General features: G+C 46.1%; 1 protein-coding gene across 1 annotated transcript in view; it reads left to right on the top strand.

The window, feature by feature from the left end:
* T265_02802 (hypothetical protein) overlaps positions 1–18881 on the top strand; it is a gene marked incomplete at both ends in the record, with an annotated part of 67102 nt that overhangs the window by 3419 nt on the left and 44802 nt on the right. The window contains 2 exons of the mRNA XM_009167127.1: positions 11222–11405; positions 14943–15072. Of these exons, the coding sequence (XP_009165391.1) occupies positions 11222–11405; positions 14943–15072 (314 nt within the window). The remainder of the gene's footprint in view (positions 1–11221; positions 11406–14942; positions 15073–18881) is intronic.

Raw genomic sequence — 18881 nt, 5'->3', positions numbered from 1 at the left:
TACAATAAGGCTTTCAAATAAGTCATGGCTGTACGGCAGTGAAGCATTGGTGTTGAGCACTGATGTCATGCTGTCGTTGATGATGATGATGACCGTAGGGCGACGAAGCACAATTGACGCCAACAGTCTCGTTACGACCGGGGTCAAGCTGACCCCCCTGTGGTTACCACACTCATTACGCGCCCCTTTTTTTAAATCGGGCACTATCAGTTGTCTGGAACACTTCTGGCCGGGAAATCCTTCACGGATGAAGTATTGTGAAGTTGAAATTAAGTCCTTTGACGAGAAATCCTTAATCACCCGTCAAAAGAATAAATAAATTACGAAATATCGCTGCTGAAACGTGAGAAGGCACCAGGACCGAATGGTCTCTATCTAACCCTCTTCAAAGAAAGCGGAGAACTTCTGATTGGTGCTAAAGCTGATTGGTGCTATATGAAGTCAAGAGAAAGTGCATGCAGAGAATGGGGCATGTCAGCAATTATTCCCGTCTTCAAAAAGAGTACACAGACGCGGTGTGAAAACTACCATGACCAGCTGTTGCATCGAAGGTTCTCCCTCTGGTCTTATCCTTCGACGGTTGACCGAACACAGTAATAGAAGTCCACGAAAACCAAGCTGAGTTCCATCATGCAAGAGGATGAGTCGACCACGCCTTCACCCTCCGACTGATTCTGCAACAGAGACACTGCTTCTAGCAACTAACGGTGGTTGTGTCCCTCGATCTGAAAGCTGTCTTTGACTCTTGTTACCGTCAGGTACTATGGCAGTGTCTATAGAGCAAAGTGTCCCCCATAACTCCTCGACCCCTCTTAAGGCACGGTAAGCGAATTCCCGCGGACTTGGGAAAGTCTACGGGTAGCTCTCGCTTGAGTTTTCCACATCAAATGGTTCCAGACAACTGTCCTCATTCACCTTTCCTCTTCACCTTCGTCAGCCTCTAATGACCTGGGGTTGAAGTCTTCCCGAGGCGTCCGCTCACAGATATGGAGTATGCAGACGACACAACTCTTCTTGGATTTGACACCGTGGTAATGCAAACAATCCTAACTAATCTAAATAGTTCTACCTCACGGTTTGGCATGCGCTTCACACTTGCAAAGTGTAAAGTGCCAACTTTGTGTTTGCGGATAAGCCACTTGAGGTAGTAGACAAGTTTGTTTACCTGAGCAGCTTTGTGAGTCCCGGTGGTCTCAAGAGTGATGATATTTTCATCGGGATTGGGAAGGCTAGATCAGCTTTCGTGTGTCTGCGTCACCTTTGGCATGGCCGTGATATCAGCTTATTCGTCAACGGTGGAGTTTACAATGCTGCGGTGCGATCCATATTGCTATACGGGTCAGAAATCTGGCCACTGCGCGCCGAGGACATCTTCAAAGCATTTCCCGAGTCTGGTAGGAACACCGAATCAGCAATTCTGGAATACGTTGAAAGGTATTTGGAAGAAACAATTCATCCATGATAAATAAACCCATCACCCCGCATAGGTTGCGCTACCTTGGTCACGTGCTGCTTATGCCAGTCGACCGACTTTTTGGAAGGGTTGTCGCACAACCACGCGAAAGGTGGACACGACCCAGGGAAGGTCAAACAATGACTTGTCATTGTCGTCTCCCCGGTTGGGGACCCCTAGGCACACCAATGTTTAGAGACATTGTCAGACACAGCTCAGTCGCGCCCTCAGTGGCGCATTTAAGCTATTGCGCTCAAGGCATAGCTCCCGTCCCAATCCCTTCACTTAAAAATCCACTGGCGGACGGGCATTTACGCACCAATTTATCAGCTCCCGCCTCCGATGCGCAGCCACCTACTTCACTCCCGATATCATCAGTGGACGAAACTGTGACAGCTATAGCCACAATTACGTGGTTCTTACAGTTGATAGCTATCATGGTGATACTGATGATCGTCATCATGTCTAGCTGCCATCCCGCCCGAAGGAAGCGCGAGGTCTGGAATACTGCCAGGTTGCCGAAGCCTAGACAGCGCAAGTCGAGATGCAGAGATCAAGTTCGACCCGCAGACCTTCCGGTCAGTAAATTCACTCTCTACCTACTAACTTTTACTGAAGACCCTATCGTCCTGTTTGGTTTTGTGACCTGGTACCACCTCAGCTCAGCTACTAACATGCTGCCTACAACGAAAAATACTGATATGCCACATCCACCGTTACATCATGTCATCAGCTGGGTCGCCTTGATGTATGCGCTGTGTAAACGTAGTTTGGAGCCCATGACCTTTCTGGCCGGTTTCATGGCCCTCTGCTAGGTCAAAGTTCGGTCACCCCTTTGCCCCACTGCACGGAAAACAGCACTTTTCGGCACACCATGTTCGGTAAGCGCAGTACATGGCCCAACCACCGCGGCTTTTGGTGCTGGACGCAACCGAACATGCGCCTTCTAATTGCCTTGTTATCAATTCGCCGACACTAGCCTACATGAGCTATGGTTCTAAAACGGTTGTTGAAGACCTCAAGGCTTCTCAGTTCCACTGCTCCTGTAGGGTAGTCCTCACAGTCTTACAGCAAAACAACCCATACTGTAGCCTGATATACCCTTGCCCCGCAATTTAGAGATATGTGATGTGTTTAGTTTGCAAACGCGACCCGAACATTCGTGAATTGACTTCCTACTGTACTGTAGTCGGAACTAATATGACTTCCAATGTACCTAAGGCGCCCCACAGCTTCCAGTATCCGTTTTTAGAGTGCAAGTGACGTGTTCAGTTACCTCAGTCAGAATTGTGACCTCGCAAAGGGAACACTGAAAGATAACATCACCTCGTCCATTTCATTTGAAATAGCTTGTGTTCCCTCTTCGGTAACGAGCACGTCGTCGTCTGCATATTCCAGATAGACAAGATTGACATCGCCACATTATCGCGAAGTTGAACAGAAATGAAGAGAGTAGGCATGCTCGTCAGATAGCACCTATACTCTCAGTCTTTCATTCTGAAGATATAGAAAACTTATTGTGTTGACAAGCTTCTGGGGCACTCCTTAATGATCAGACACAGTAAAAAAAAGAATGGCCAAGTGAACGTCTCGGCAGTCCTGGAATACCAGAACTGTAAATCGTTTATAACTACGGCGTTCTAAAACCTAGCGGAGCGCGTTACGGGTAGCGAGTAGATTCTGCTTAGGCGCTAGAACAACACAGAGTCGCATAGAATGACTACTGCCTTACTCGTCTAAGAATAGACATCCATAAACAGAAAGTAAGGGCGAAGCATAACTAACACGAGGCAATAAAATGAACACAGGATATTCAGGCCAGAACCCCGTTTGCTGCTATCTAGCCAGTGCTTCACAGGCCACCATAAGGCGAGGAGGAAAAGGTGGCGCCTACGGTCTCGTTACGACTGGGGTCATGTTGATCTGCGGTCTCCATAGCCCCCCTTTTTAAAGCAAATTCTATCACCGGTTCTCCGACAGTCTTCTCAGGCGGATGCATGCAGATTAGACAAACGCTGACTGAGTGGGAAGCCACCCCAACCAAGAGCTCTGTGGCGCTTAAGAGAACTTATACAGTCATACACCTCTGAGGTCCTAGGAGTCTCCAGATTCGCCTTCCAGTATTCCAGTTTGCTTCGACTGAATAGCAGCCGGTGGTCACGAAAATGGTTCTTCGGAGTGCTCGATCCAGTGGTCAAGCCGTCTTTTTCATTGAGGCGGGCTTCGTCAGTTTGATCGTTTCGCTCACCGGCGGTTTCCAGGACTGGTCGCGTGCATCATTCAAATTAATCTCCGGGCCTTCTCGGCGTTCTTGGCCCCTTCCATATTATTAGCCTTCTGTATTCACCAGACTTCACAATAAGTTTCGCTTGATGTCTGTTAATTCGTCGGGTTGGATTATGTTCTGGACTCCAGTCACTATCCCCATCTGACATCCGGTGTTTAAGCGAAGTTGGCAGTGCCGTGCCGCAGGCGGTAGCTTTGGCACTATGAAAAATCGTCCAGCTGTGGAACCTTTTTTTGCACAGCTGTCATGCCAGTGTAAAGGAGGCACGAGAGCTGGGATACTGCCAGGTTGCCCAAGGTCAGACAAGAGTGGTTGAGATGCTGAGGTTGGGTTCAAGCCACAAACTTTCAGGTCCGTAAGCTAGTGCCATAAAATCGAAAGTCGTTCAGCTGTAGCATCCTTTCGGTATCTAACTGCCATTCCACCGGAAGGAAGCACGAGAGCCGGGATACTGTCAGGTTGCCCAAGCCTAGACAGAGGAAGTCGAGAGGTAGAGGTCAGGTTAGAACCACGGACCTTCCGGCCAGTAAAATCACCCTCTAATCACTGAGCTATTTCACCCACTGATTAGAACGTGTTCCGCATGCCAGAGTGCCGTCTGTACCGCAGAGCCCTCTTCGCCCAGCCCTTTGCTGAGCACAAGTGACCGAGAGATGGACAGCGTATAACCTGGCAACCATCTATGTAAGAAGAACGCCGTCGCATCATCGACAGAAGAATCATTTGATCCCCGTCGTCAAAGGCTGACTGTCCCAACATCATCCAAGGTAGGTAACTTCTTTCATACCCTGTGCGAAGTCATAAGTCATCCACTCGCGGATGGCGTCATTCCAAAAAAAAAACACGAAAACCCCTATGCGTCTCGGTAAAGCATGTCTCAGCATGCGTAGCATATGGCCAAACCTCCGCAGTTGGTAGTGCTGCATGTTTTCCGCGACTAAAGTATCTGCTGCATAAACAGGTACCCGTTTTCCAATTACTTCGTTATGAATTCATTGACACCATCCGACACCATCGGTGGTCAAAAGCTTGAAGAAGCCTCAGACCATGTGTCCCTGGAACTAATGTCCCGCAACCGTACAGCACATCGCGCTTCGGAGCCTCGCACACGTGAACCTTGAGAACCAGTGATACCTCTTTTGGACACAGCAACGCAAATTGGCAAACGTGATTCCGGTCTTTCAGATTCGTGCACTGACTTTTGTCAGACAGTTTTGCTAGGGCTCACGCAACTAGTGAGGTACAAGAAGTTCCACAACCTTTAGTACTTCTTGACTTGCAAAGCGCATGTACAGAGGGCGCATATTCTGAAGTTCTTTGGTAAATTGTAGATGAAACAATTGCCGAAAGATGTCATGATTGTCAATACGTTCAAAGGCTCTTGTACTCCATCTTCAAAGATGAAGACCTAGTGTTCGCACACCAAATCGGTAAGGTTCTTTCCACCAGCAGTAATTCGGCCACTGAAGTTTTGAAGGTACTCCTGCATTCCCTTCACCATTTTACGTACGACGAATTCTGGCAGAAATGTGGAGTGTGTGAATCTTTGCTGGATACCGCTTCTCATAGGATAGCTCTTAGAGAGCTCTCCGCATGCTCACACGCCCTGTTTACGCGAATGTAGGAACAGGGTTATTCTGCTACACCTTTCAGCACCTGTAGTTAGAAACAATGAAGATGGGATCTATGGTCTGCTCCCCCAGTTGTCTGGACGGCATGCTCCTCGTGAATAGAGGTAAATGAGTTGGTTAGAAACTGGTTGAGGAGTTCACCGCAGCTGGCATGTCGACGGGACCGGGAGCTGAAGTAGAAATATACACTCGGGCTCCATGTTCCCTGTTCACGTTTCTATCAGAGGCCAACAGTTCGGGTTGAAAATACCAGGTGGCCAACTGATTTTTCTCAAAGTATCCTGCCCAACAATCGGAACGTCTTTCTTTACTGAATATCACAGTTGTGGTCCTTGATGATTTCATTGATAAGACTACTCTGAAGAATTGTCAGTTGAATCAAGTGGAATGAACTGCGGATATTTCCAGCATTTCGAACCTTTGGAGAACACCAAACTTCTCGGTCTACTCTAGCGGTCCGTTTTATATGGCGTCGAACGTTGTCTCGAATCGAGTTGTGGTTGCGACCAAAAGGAGTCTGTCGCCAGGCCTCAGACAAAGCCACAACCCAATCAGAGATTCAGTTCTTGGAGGAAGTTGGTTGGGTTGTGCCGCAGGTGTAGGTCACGCCTTCATGTACAACTTTGGATGCCTCGCTTTAGTGATGGTTGATGTCCTACATCGGGCCAGCAAACAGGTGTTTGAGAAGTCGGTTATGAAGGTTTTTGTTTATCTCCAGGTTCATAGGCTTCTCTGTGGCCAACCGGTGTATGGTGTTGCGCAAGACGATCACCAAGTAGAGCCTCAGCAGGGCTGAGCACTCACTTCAGTCGTAGATTCCTGTTCCTCACAGACTATATCATCATCAGTCAATCAACAACAATCCAGCGTACGAGCAAGAACAGCTTGTTGTCATGCTTACTCCAGAGTGCGAACATTGGAAGCCGCTCATTAGGACAGTCTTTGGAATTTGAAAACTGAAATCGAGGTTGTTAGGGTTGTTAATTAAGGTGGACACTCAGAGTAGCTGTTGAACTTCATGCAAGGCGAACAATCTTGTCAGTCCTGTTGCTGGGACCTGCAGAGATGATACAATGAATGTGGTAATAGAAAACAAAGAATACGTTGAAGTGCAGCAGCATCTGCAAAAGCTTCTGTACACAAAGTTGTGTCCGTCAGGGATACTCATTTTCCCCATTCCTTTCCAAATTCGTGATCGATTAAATCATGAGACGAACGCTTGAAGGCCTCCAAAACCCCGGTGTCCAAACAGCCTGTGACGAAAACCTCGATCTGGAATATGCAGACGACATCGCTCTCATCTTCGAACAGTAGGATAAGGCGCAAGTGTTTTTGAATTAACTGATCACTAGATCTTAGGGGTCGCATATACCAGGCGACAGTAAAGGCTGTGTTGTTGAATGGGTGTGAGACGGCCTCTGCGGACGTATGATGTAAGACGTCTTCAGGTTTTCGGCCACCGATGCCCCAGAAGCGTGGCTGGTTTTGGGTGGCGTCAGCGTGTTATTAACAAGGTGATTGAAAAACGGGTATTCGGTTGTGCTTCCAGCACCACCGACTGCGATGGCTTGGTCATATGCTACGCATGCCGAAACACCATCTACCGAGACGAGTGTTGTTTTCTGTTCCTCCTTGAGAGTGGCGCAAAACATGAGGTCGTCAGCGTGACTTGACGGAAAAGCGTGAAAGCGATCGCGAAGAGTTTGGGTGTTGTTGGTGTTATACGCCTTCCAGGATGGGGTCCCCATGATCCCGCGTGTGTTTGGCTGCAGACGTTGCAAGAAACGGCGGCTAATCGACGTCAGTGGCGTTCGTGCTGTCAGATAGTTTCTAGATTGTCTGACTGAGCGGTTGGAGGTGCTTGACTGACACCAGCAACAGGTCCCTTCCGTCACCCTTTTTCCGTTTCCTTTCTAGGGCTTTTAATGTAAACGGCAGTGAAGCATCTTTGCCAACATTGATGCTCCTGCCTTTGATGCTGATGATAAACTGGCCATATTCATCCCGTCCTTTGGTTGGTAATTCAGCACGGCGTAACGAGCAGGACGTGTGTATTCAAATTGACTTGAATATAGCACGTGCAACATCGAAACGAATGAATAGAGAATCGTGTACATCACAAAGGCGCAGGTATTTTTAGTGTGCACTTCGCACCCACAAAGTGTAAGTTCATGCTCCTGGACAGGCAGTCACTGAACACGCTACTTACAATCCAGGGAAAGACACTGGAAGTTATGGAGCGTTATGTTAGCTCTGATTGTAGTGTGACAGGTGAGGTCAAATCACGAACATGCAAGGTTCGGGTCGCATTCGCTAATTTGAGACACCTATGTCGTCAAAGTGGTGTATTCCTGAATCTCAAAGGACGTGTGTATCAAGCTCAGTGCGGGCTGTTTTGTTTTATGGCTGAGACTGGGTCTGTTCAATCAACGTAACTGAGACATCTTCAGGTGTTCGAAAATGGCTGTCTCAGAACGCGGCGGTTAGAAATCGAGCTTTCCGTTGTGCAACAGGAACATCCGTTAAGGAATGTGTCCAGCGCCGGAAGCTGTGTTGGTCGGGAGATGTGTTGCTCATGTATAACCATCTTTTGCCGAAGAGAGTGCTGTTTTCCATGTGCAATTCAGAGTGCTGGAAGCAGAGAGATGGCCAACCCTTGACCTGGTAGAGGGGTATGAAAGAAATCACGAAACGTTTGGGTGCTGTTGGTGCTACTCGCCTTCCAGGATTGGGACCGCGTGATCCTCACTGCCTGGTTGGAAACGCTACAAGATACGGCTGCCAACGGATTTCAATGGCCAATAGGATGTCAATGATGATGGTCATCATCATCGTCAGCTGTAATAACCGCGTACTTATCGTACTGTGGTTGTAGCTGCCGCAGTTTCGTCCACCGCTGATTCGGGGAGGCGGGTTAGGTAGCTTCGTATTGGATGCGGGAGCTGATAAATTAGTGCGTAAATACAGCACTGTAGGTGGACTGTTAAGTGAGGGGATTGGGGAGGGAGCTATGCATTGAAGGCAACAGCTTGAATGGACGAGCGCCATTTGAGGGTGTGACTGGGCCATGTCTGAGAATATCTCTAACCATTGATATGGTCCGTCTCGGGGTCCCCATCCAGGAAGTGATGATTCTAATTCAGCTTGCCCACCCTGCTGTTTGCAACAAGTAAGGCAACCCGGCTGATGGCATCATGCGTCGACCGTGAAAGCATTTTTCGGCCCCGGAGTTCATTGCGGTACGGCTACTCTTCTACTGTCAGGGTGCCCTCAGACGAAGCCTATCGTTCCAAAACCTGACCACAATACATTTCAGTCACTCACACACTTTCGGTGCTTAGCTTCCATGCCACCTGAAGCAGGCTAGAGAAGTGAGATACTGCCAGGTTGCCCTAAGCATACACAGGAGCAGTCGGGATTCTGAGGTTCGGTTTGGAACACGGACCTTGCGGTCAGTAAACTCGCACCTGGCTGAGGACGAAGTTGCCCTACATGTTTTGAATCAAAAGACTGTTTGTGAGACTTCTATCCATTGACCAACATGGTGCAAAAAATTGCGGTCATTTAGTTGGGATCAAGTAGTATAGCTCAATGGATCATCATATCATGTTACGGTGCAATTGCCCACCCGTTTGCAACAAGTAAGGCAACCCGGCTGATGGCATCATGCGTCGACCGTGAAAGCATTTTTCGGCCCCGGAGTTCATTGCGGTACGGCTACTCTTCTACTGTCAGGGTGCCCTCAGACGAAGCCTATCGTTCCAAAACCTGACCACAATACATTTCAGTCACTCACACACTTTCGGTGCTTAGCTTCCATGCCACCTGAAGCAGGCTAGAGAAGTGAGATACTGCCAGGTTGCCCTAAGCATACACAGGAGCAGTCGGGATTCTGAGGTTCGGTTTGGAACACGGACCTTGCGGTCAGTAAACTCGCACCTGGCTGAGGACGAAGTTGCCCTACATGTTTTGAATCAAAAGACTGTTTGTGAGACTTCTATCCATTGACCAACATGGTGCAAAAAATTGCGGTCATTTAGTTGGGATCAAGTAGTATAGCTCAATGGATCATCATATCATGTTACGGTGCAATCTTTTGGTGGATAATTCATGAACGATTTCGACGGCAATTCCAGTAGTGACGCGTTCTTTAGATTCTACTATTGCCATTTTAGTTGTATGCTGTTTTTGGTTACCTTGAACCCATCTTTGACCGTTATCGTTTGGTGGGTTCAGTATTATCCTTTCGTATCCCCTGTGATAAATTGAGTGGCACAATGTAAAGTAGACATGCAATTGTTTGGCAATGGCCGTATTTGTGTCAAGATACAATGAACCGACGAACTAGTTGCATATTTAGTACAAGAAACTCGTTGCAATCGCTACCTGCATTGAGACCCCACTACGTCCACAAAAAGGACCATTCCCGACTCAACATGAGCTGTTGAATAATATTAGTTACTTGCCTTCGTTGGAGGAATTTATCTGCAACCATTACAAGCAAAGCACTTGAGGTCACATAGATGTCTAATAATGTCTTGTTCTGGTAGAAATGCGTGGGGATAAATAAGACGATATTTAAACAATACTTGTTGATGCCAGTCTTACATCTACTTACAATTTCGAGTCAGTTTTATAGCTGAACCGGGCCATGCGGATTGCAAGTCATGTGACTTGTATACCTGAGCATTGCGGCTGTTCCCACTGTGTCCGCTTGCCTTCACTGAGAAACAAATCTTGACTATCTCTACGTGTTGGCCAACTTCTTGGCAGAATTCGTTTCACTGCTGTCAACTGAACCAATAATTTTTATTGCTTCTATTAACAACAATCATAATTTTTGTTTGAATGACAATTACTACGGATTTCCGTCGGTAAGGGTTTTTTGAGCCTCTTGAAACTCATCAGGTTTATGTCAACTTTATGCCCTTGAACACCGCATTGTCCGCATTTGGCGAAATGCACTCAATAAAAAGCTCAGTTGGTGTCAAGTAGAGCGTGAATTCGCGTATTTCACGGGTTTCTATGTAAGACTGATGTGATTTTCAATATCGTACGAGTTTTGGTACCCGGCATCTACGCAATTTTGACTAGTTTGAGGAACCCTGCGGTAGACTAATCATACGCGTGTGTCGCTTCCCAAGCTAGGTGCAGCTGTCAACACTGAATAAGTTGGGATCAACCAGCGGAAGCAACTCAGGATTTTGCTTGTATATGTTACTCATTCACCGCTGGCGTTTTCGTATTAATTTGTTGTTATCATTACCTTACACTGATTAATCAGTTTATCGCAGTTATTCGTACCCGTTTGGGCTCCTTTATTCCTTCTTTCCCTGATTGGTATTGACCGTCACTTAAGTAGTGGCTTTTCGACAGACGCTGCTCTAGTGTTGGGCATTGGTAGGCCTTATTCTGCGAAAAAGTATGTGGAATTCCACGCCTGTTCACGCATAACTGCTGTATCTCTGATCTTTATTGGATCTAACTTTGAAACTGAGGCTCCATTTATTCTGTCACCTTGCCATGTTTAACACATTTTCGCTACCCATCAAGATTTGTTTCTCATTTCGCGCCCTGTCGGCAGCATTCAGATTTTCACTGTGTGTGATTAGATCATGTGATTAGATCAGTGTGATTAGATCAGTCCACATTGTATACAGTGGTCGGCGAACGAGTGCTGTGTACTTCGGGTTAATCGTGATTAAGCATTAGAACAGTTTTTCCAGGGTGCTGTTTTTCTTATATGTCTGGGTGTATTCGCGTTTGACCGCTGTTGTCATTGTTGTGAACGTTAAAGCTTTCATCCTTTTCGGGTTCTGAGTTTTCATACTTTCCTTGTTCCTCTTCTAGTGAATCATTTCCGTGGACTAGGTGAAGCAATGGACCTGGATCGTGTTCATCTACCTGAATTGAACAACACCTCCCCCCTACTTCCTCGTCAAATAACGCAAGATCGGATAACCGTGCTATTGGGCCACGAATCGGAGGTGTTTATTTGTGCTTGGAATCCTCGAAGGGACATGCTTGCTTCAGGGTGAGGGAAACCAAGACACCAGCTCCCATTCATCTTATCGTCAGACATTTAATCTGTGTTACTGCTGAAGACTTAGGTCACATATCTTTCATAATAAATGATGTGTGTTTTTTGGACCATGTTTCGGGGCACAAGTTTCCTCTCGCAAGCTGATCTAGTCTTTCGGTCTTAACGATCCGAAGGACTTGACAGTTACCAAGCTGCAGATATTTAGATTTCATTTAGAAAATACAGTTTCTCCCATTTGGTTAGACTACATCTGGTTGTCACCTGCCCTCAAGTGGAGCTTCCGGAGAGCACAGAACTGTTCAGCTGTGACACCCTTTCCGTGCGCCTATGCGGCATGAAGGAAGTAAAGGCACTGGGCTAGTGCTGGAATACCTAAGCCAAGACAGGAGCAATCAAGAAATCAGTATTGGACTTACGCCACGGTCAGTAACTTCGCGCCTTAGCCACTGAACAATCTTGTGCTGTTTCATGGGAAACAGCAGTGTACAAGCCAGAGATCTCAATGGCTAAGGCGCAAGATTTATGACCAGGAGGTCCGTGGTTTAGACTCACCCACCATTTTGAGTGCTTCTACCAGTATCTCAGCCCTCGTGCTCTTCTCGAGTAGCAAGGAAGCTAGGGTATTACAGCTGGACAATTTTCTCATTCTTACTGCAGTGCACGAATAATTTCCAGAAGTACGAGTTATGGACGCTGCCTATCCTTGACTATCGATCCCTTCATAGAAGTCAAGCCACAATCAATTTTAGGCAGCAAATCAGCTATTTCCAATCATTTTATTTGGATACACCGGTCATGTTGGTTTAATGACGTGTTTCTTGTAGCGGGTACTCGCTTGTTTCACCATTACATGTTGGTACAAATAGGCAATGATGGACCTGGGGATGAACATGAAAAGCCATACGATGTGTCTGGCCACCAAATAAGTCTCATGGATACACCGACCTCAATTGAATGTAGACTTGAATCACGTCGCATGCGTATGCGATTCCTGGTTTCTTGACTTGCACTCAGTGCTTTGATTTATTTGTAAGCAACGCATATTTTTGAGGCTAAATGCTAACTATTTTGCGACGCTTGTTTGGATACCTTGCTAAATTGGTGTGCAAAAATTAACCTGTCAGTCAGTCCTTCGACTATGTTCGAACCTGTCGAGTAATTTCCAGTGGAGACAGTTATCTAGCTAATGAGTTTACGAAATCAATGGAGGCTGGAACTTTTGTATTGCTAAATCAGGTAAAATTTGCTAGAACCTTCCCAAATCGTTCGACGTGCATGTCAAAAACTTTCCCATTTAATTCTACCCTTTGCAAGTGTGATTCATGCGAGATCACGGAGACGAATTTGGGGGTAAATGTGCCAAGGGACATGTTATCCCGCCTTAATGAGGTGGGAAGAACTGTGCCGAGGAACCCAATCTGGGAAAAAAATGTTCAGCTGTAGCATCCTTTCGGTGCCTAACTGCCATGCCACCGGAAGGTTGCACGAGGGTAGGATACTTCCAGCTTACCCAGGCCTAGACAAGGGAAGTTGAGAGGTAGGGTTCGAACCACGGACCTTCCAGTCAGTAAATTCGCGCTCTAACCACTTGGGTCATCGCCCCCCCATCTGGGAAGTTACTATGGTGGTAGCTTTTTTCAAGCACATCATCCGTATTTTATTGCTCGTGTGCCTAACTTCTGCTGATGACAGTAAAACAAAAACGACATAGATCGCAAGTGCTTGCTTCTGTAGAATTTCAGGAAATGTAAGACAGACTACCGCTTCGACCTCAGGTGACCCTCCGGCTGAGTCTTGGTGGGTCCCGTATGCTGAGCTCGTATTCGAATGGGTCCGAATTCTAGGGAGCTACCTTGCCTCTTCTTAATAGACGCGAACTCTTCACAGTTGCTCACTTTTGTTTGCTACAAGTTACCCAACCGTCGTCAACACAGAACCCAGAATAGCCATATTTAGCAACCGTTACAAAGTACGCTCGGCTACCAATTTATGAGACCGTCCATGTTCGTCATCACAACTTTACTCCTATTGAATGAGTCCGAGTAATTCTTCTGCCACAAGTGATGAATCCACTCCAGGCGAAACCACAGTTTTGGTGAATGTGATTTTCGTCAGTTTGTGTGGATACACCAAAAAGTGCAAAATGTGGGCAACAGTTCCATCCCTTGGTGTTGTTTTGTCTAGAAAGATTTCGATTATAATTTCCGTTATTTCTTCAAATCTATGTGAACCTCCCGGTCTCTTTTATGTGTATGGGTTACAGTAACTGGTTCAAAGGTCTTGGAGGTTAACTGCTTTGTTACCTAGTCGTGCTAGCCTACTCTGCGCGGTCTGAATTTGTATAACGAAATGTGCATCGAATTATAGCCATTCCATATTCGACACCGCGTGTTGCCGTATTACACGGATTGCCGGTAAAGTGAATATGCCGGATTCTGTTTCGGAGTCGGATGTCTTGCGGCTTCTCTGGTTCCACGATAGAAGCACATACCCGAGTGTAATAAAAGACTACTTCAAGTAAATTCATTCATATTAAGTTAACCCAGCGAGCGATGTTTTTTCTGCAATATTCTTTCGATTACCGTCCTTGGTATTTTAGGAAGCATATTGCTTCCCTAATTATCCAGTGTCTATATACTCAGATTGAGAGCTCAGACCGAAAATGAAGGTAACCACACAATTTCGCCCCCGAGTGTGCAGTTGAGCGGACAAAACACGTTTTTCTCAAACTGAGTCAGAAGACGCATGCCATGTTCCGTTGAGCAGTTAAAGCCGCTAGGGATTGACGCCCCAACTGCAGTTTACTTGTTTGGTCCCTCTACTGAACTAATCCTGGTGCTGTCCGTTGACACATGCGGTCGTTTCCATGTGAAGCGAAGATTAATTTAGATTAATTTAGACCATGGAACCGGTCTGCTTTTCTTCATTTCCAACCACATTTTCGCTCAATTATCGGACTGCAGGTTAGCCGGACTGGTGAGCCTTGTTAACAGATGTGTCACGCAACAAGTCAGGTCCCATTTCGACCCCATTAGAAAACCAAGTTTCCCAACGTTTCTATACAATCCAGTATCCGTTTTCCACTCTACTTTTGTACATCATTCTTTGTAAAATAAAAGGATACAATACATTGTATAATTTCCACTCCAACAGTCTGCTATAGAGAATCGCGGATTGCTTATTATAGGTTAAATTTTTGTTAAGATCAGTAGACTTAAAATTCACATTTTGTTATTTCCCTTTCCGAATTTTGTCCCATTCACTCTTCACTTAGTGAGAAGAATAAATCCATTTTCCTAATCTTAGGCTAAAGTGCCTATCAAACTCAGAATGCGCTTCAGGAATTTGTGCACACGGTAGCACCATGTTTGCTCAGTCAAAAAGCCTGCAGCTAAAATCGGATTTTCTGCGTGAAATTGCGTGAATTGGATACTTTCCCTTGATTAAAAGTATGAGCGTTTTTTGCGTACCCATTTATCCACATCCCGTTCTGGCATTAATCTCTTTCGGTATCCTTCATAACCGTAGCTCCGGAGATTCAACTGCCAGAATCTGGAACCTGGAAGAGCCGGTCCAACCCCTTGTTCTCACCCATTGCGTCAATCGTGATGGTCAAACCGTTCTCAGCAACAAGGATGTCACCTCTTTAGACTGGAATGTAAGTCCTTATCCCTCCATTCCTATTCCAGTAATTCGTAGCTCACTATTCTATCGCGCTTCAGAACCATTTGACACCAATGAACTAATTGAATCATCGCCTTTGATGAATCGCTCTCATTCTCTTGTTCTCCTAAACTGGGCGAACTAAGCTGGCACCACTACACTTCGTATCACGGTTTTTAGCTGGAAATCCGAACGGAACTGAACCACTATTCCACGCTCTGTGGACAACTGACAATAAGAACTTGTCACGCTCCAGACTAATTGTTCACATGGAGTAGCTGGCGTTGCTCACTCCCCCTTTACTCGGGTTGTTTGCTTACCGGCATTGTTCCATTGCATCAACCTCGGTAGCTCACCAAAACGATCTTTCCCTTCACGTTCTCAATTCAGACTGTCGTTTATTGATGCGCATGCCCACGGATTCGACGTGTCTGTCCTTCTCCAGTGTAAACGTCGTTAGCCGACAGGTTCCCTATTTTTAGCGTCACTTCCTTTCTTCCCACCAGTCGCCAACACCGTACCCCAGCTGTCTGACCGCTTGTCTGTGCGCGCTTCAGGTATATTTGCACTAGCCTATCGGATGTTTAGTGACTGCAAGCGTTTTGCGTCTGATTGATATGTTTGCAACTGGAATCCTGCACTCGCGGTACATTTGTTACCGGTCAATTTATCGACGCATATCTGGGATCGTGAACAGCTCTCGAATAACCTCTGGTTCTGTTTATTCCTGTTAACCTGTCGTTCAACCGAATATTCAGATGTCAATAATTATAAACCATAGGTCCAGAGGTTCAAAACAATAGTTACAGTTGCCCCCTCTAGTAGATATTCAACATCAGCGTCACTCGGCCATTCGCTTCAGCGCTTTTCCTAGAGTGAAACAGCTGTATTATCTGTCTGCCGGTGAAAAGTATACTCATTTAAGTGCGATTCCTGTTCTCACTGGGTTTTTGTAAATACCAGTGCCCGTATTATATCAATCCACGGATTTACACATTTCTGTCAGTGTTTTGACCACCTAAACTACTTTCGATGAAACATGCTTCGTTTTCGTGCGCAGTTGTTTTAGAAACTTTTCCACTGTTTTGTGGGATCGGTTGTCAGCCACATGCACGGAAATTTGGCTCACTTAACTTTCTGTTCGTTTTGTCTTTTGATTAGGTTGTTCCCAAGACCAGTTCCTATTTCTCCCTTGTGTTTGTTTGCGCCTATCTCGCAAGACTGCGACTGTAAATCCTAATAGTTGTGCTGCACTGTAGCGACCTATTGCTGACATGAGTAGGATTTGGTCATTCCCATCTTCCTTTTTCTAAACGTGTTTTATTAGTGTACGACATTCGAGCACTGGAGTTGCACTTTACAGTGTTCTTATATCGACCGCACCTTTAGTCTTCTCTAAACCATAGCCCACCGTACTTCTCGTGCTGTTGCTTGGTCATCCGGCCACTTATGCTAGGCTAATCGATTGTCTCACGTGGTAGGTTGCGCGAGATTGAAGCCCCATTCACCCTCCCTGCGCATGCATGCTGTTGCGCTGGCCTTGTCTAGCCACACCCAGCACGCGTGTGTCTACGTCGCGTGTCTGTTTCAGCGGCTAATATCAGGATAGGCGTGTCCTACTGGTGGTCATTTAATCCGGCATGCGCGCGTTTGGATCGATTTGCATTATCGATCGAATGACGCGTGCGTCGATGGCTCTGTTGTTTCCGACGTTAGCCGCCCTACAGGCCGTTGTTGACACATTTGGCGATTGGCAGTTAAATTGTTGCGCACTCTTTTGCAGTCAGTCACGGTGCTGAACAACTCAAACTGCCGAAACGTTCAGGATTTGCTTTTCTGACTGCTAGCAATGAATCCTTCATTTAGTGGATGTACTATCTTGTTGGTATTTTAGATATCCCTTTTTTATCACACGCGGCAGCGATTGTCATCTATTTTGGCACGGTTCCTTTTCGTTCCAACTTCTATGTCATCTTGCTTATAATTTTTATTTTTGCGTATCCGACCAGTGTTTCCTGATTTCCTTAAAACTCACAATCTAGAACGCCGTATATTGTGCCCTTAGTCTCGCTGTTCCGTAACTTACAGGTGCCATCCAACGTAAGAGACAGATCTGTCTTTACTTTGCATTTCTGGACTATATGCTACATGAACTGGTTAATTCATCGTCTGACATACCGTTCGAATATGCAGCGTACATACCTCCATACAGACCGTTTTCAGTCCGTCCGTTCAGCTTTATATGCCGTTTAAGTGGATTCTGACTTATTTGTTTAACGGTATGTAGGATAAATTTGACCCGCGTCACTAAACAGATGTCTGTTCGTGAAACTCACAGATTAGCGCAATCCAGACTTTATCTCACAAACATTAGGCCACATGAGAACCCCCACTGTGTCCGTACTCATTTAGAGCGAATGTTTCCGAGCGCTTCCGACTGCACTCACTGAATGGTATATTTTGTTTGATCTACATCAACAGCATTGTTGTAAGACCATCGAGAATCTGCAATCGGCTAACTCTCCAGTTAACCACATATATATGTTAACCGTTGGTTCTAATCTCTGCTAGGGAGCTTGATTCTGGTGCACCGATATGCTTTCATCAGTGCACTGAGATCAATGCCCTTTGTAACGGTGACGGTTTGGGAGTTAGGTAAAGAGTATGTGGAGAATGATGATATGGCGCAGTTTGTACTGCATTTTTCAACGCTGTAATGGCCATCTTTGTTTCCTCGTTTATCAATAACGATGTAGGCAGTAGTTCTTTGCGAATAACACAGGCCTAACAAAAGGTCCAGAGGAAGATATGACCCGAGTAATTAAACATAATCGTTAGTTATTAATATGATAAAATGATTCGGCTAAGCTCCCGTTAGTATAGCCGAGACAATAAAGTTATTATGTGTGGCAACGAAAGTCAAGTCGCAATAGCTTCTTCTGTGAATGCAGTTCACTTCTATCTCAGTTCAGGGTACCGTTCGCTCAATGACTGTAATAGTTTACAACATTCTAGTTGGTAACAACTTCAATGGTTCGAAAGGTCGAAGTCCACTGGTTTTCACAGGCTTTTCAGGAATTCGTTCAGAAGGGGTGCATAGTCGTGTGTCCAAAGTACCGGGCAGATACGGATGTCGGTAAAGGGATGAAGAAACGATAAGGTAGACCAAACTGGAAGTTTCTTGGACACTAATCAGCAGATGGGTTTTAGATGGCTTGTTCAAGCTAGCAGTCGGGAGCGTTTAAGTTGTCTAGTTGGTTGGTAACTGAACACGGTTAGTAGTCAGACTTTCTGCCGTGCAGTGGACTTCGGTGAGGCGGTTTTTCGGACCAGCATCGCACTAGGTCCCTTCCCCATCCACCTTTATGCTTTTCTTGACAATGAGGCTTTCAAATGAATCATGGTCATAGGGCAGCGAAGCGTCGATGTTGAACGTGGTGTCATGCCGTCGATGATGACGGCTATAAAACTTGGATGTAAGTAGGTTCGTGTAGTCTAGTTCCCTGTGTACTCTTTAACCGGGTTGGGTTATTGAGTTAAGATCTTCAACGTGGACCCGAGTTGTCTTCTTTGTAAGTTTCAGCCTCTTTAAGGTACAGGGGCTCGCATATAACCGTGGTATACCGGCTTGACGCATCAGGCTCTGCATGTCATTGTCAACATGGTTGTTTTTTGGCTGAACACGGCAGGATAAGCGAATTGTACGACTGCTAACACCCATATCCCACTCTGTAGCTCCCAACACTAGTCACATTAGTCGGTCTTCCTGTGAAATCAGTAAGTGCAGCAATTGCAAGCCGTCAT

This window comes from Opisthorchis viverrini (genome assembly GCF_000715545.1).
Source record: "Opisthorchis viverrini unplaced genomic scaffold opera_v5_36, whole genome shotgun sequence".
In the NCBI taxonomy this organism is placed as follows: domain Eukaryota; kingdom Metazoa; phylum Platyhelminthes; class Trematoda; order Opisthorchiida; family Opisthorchiidae; genus Opisthorchis; species Opisthorchis viverrini.
This window is presented reverse-complemented; position numbering and strand designations above follow the sequence as displayed.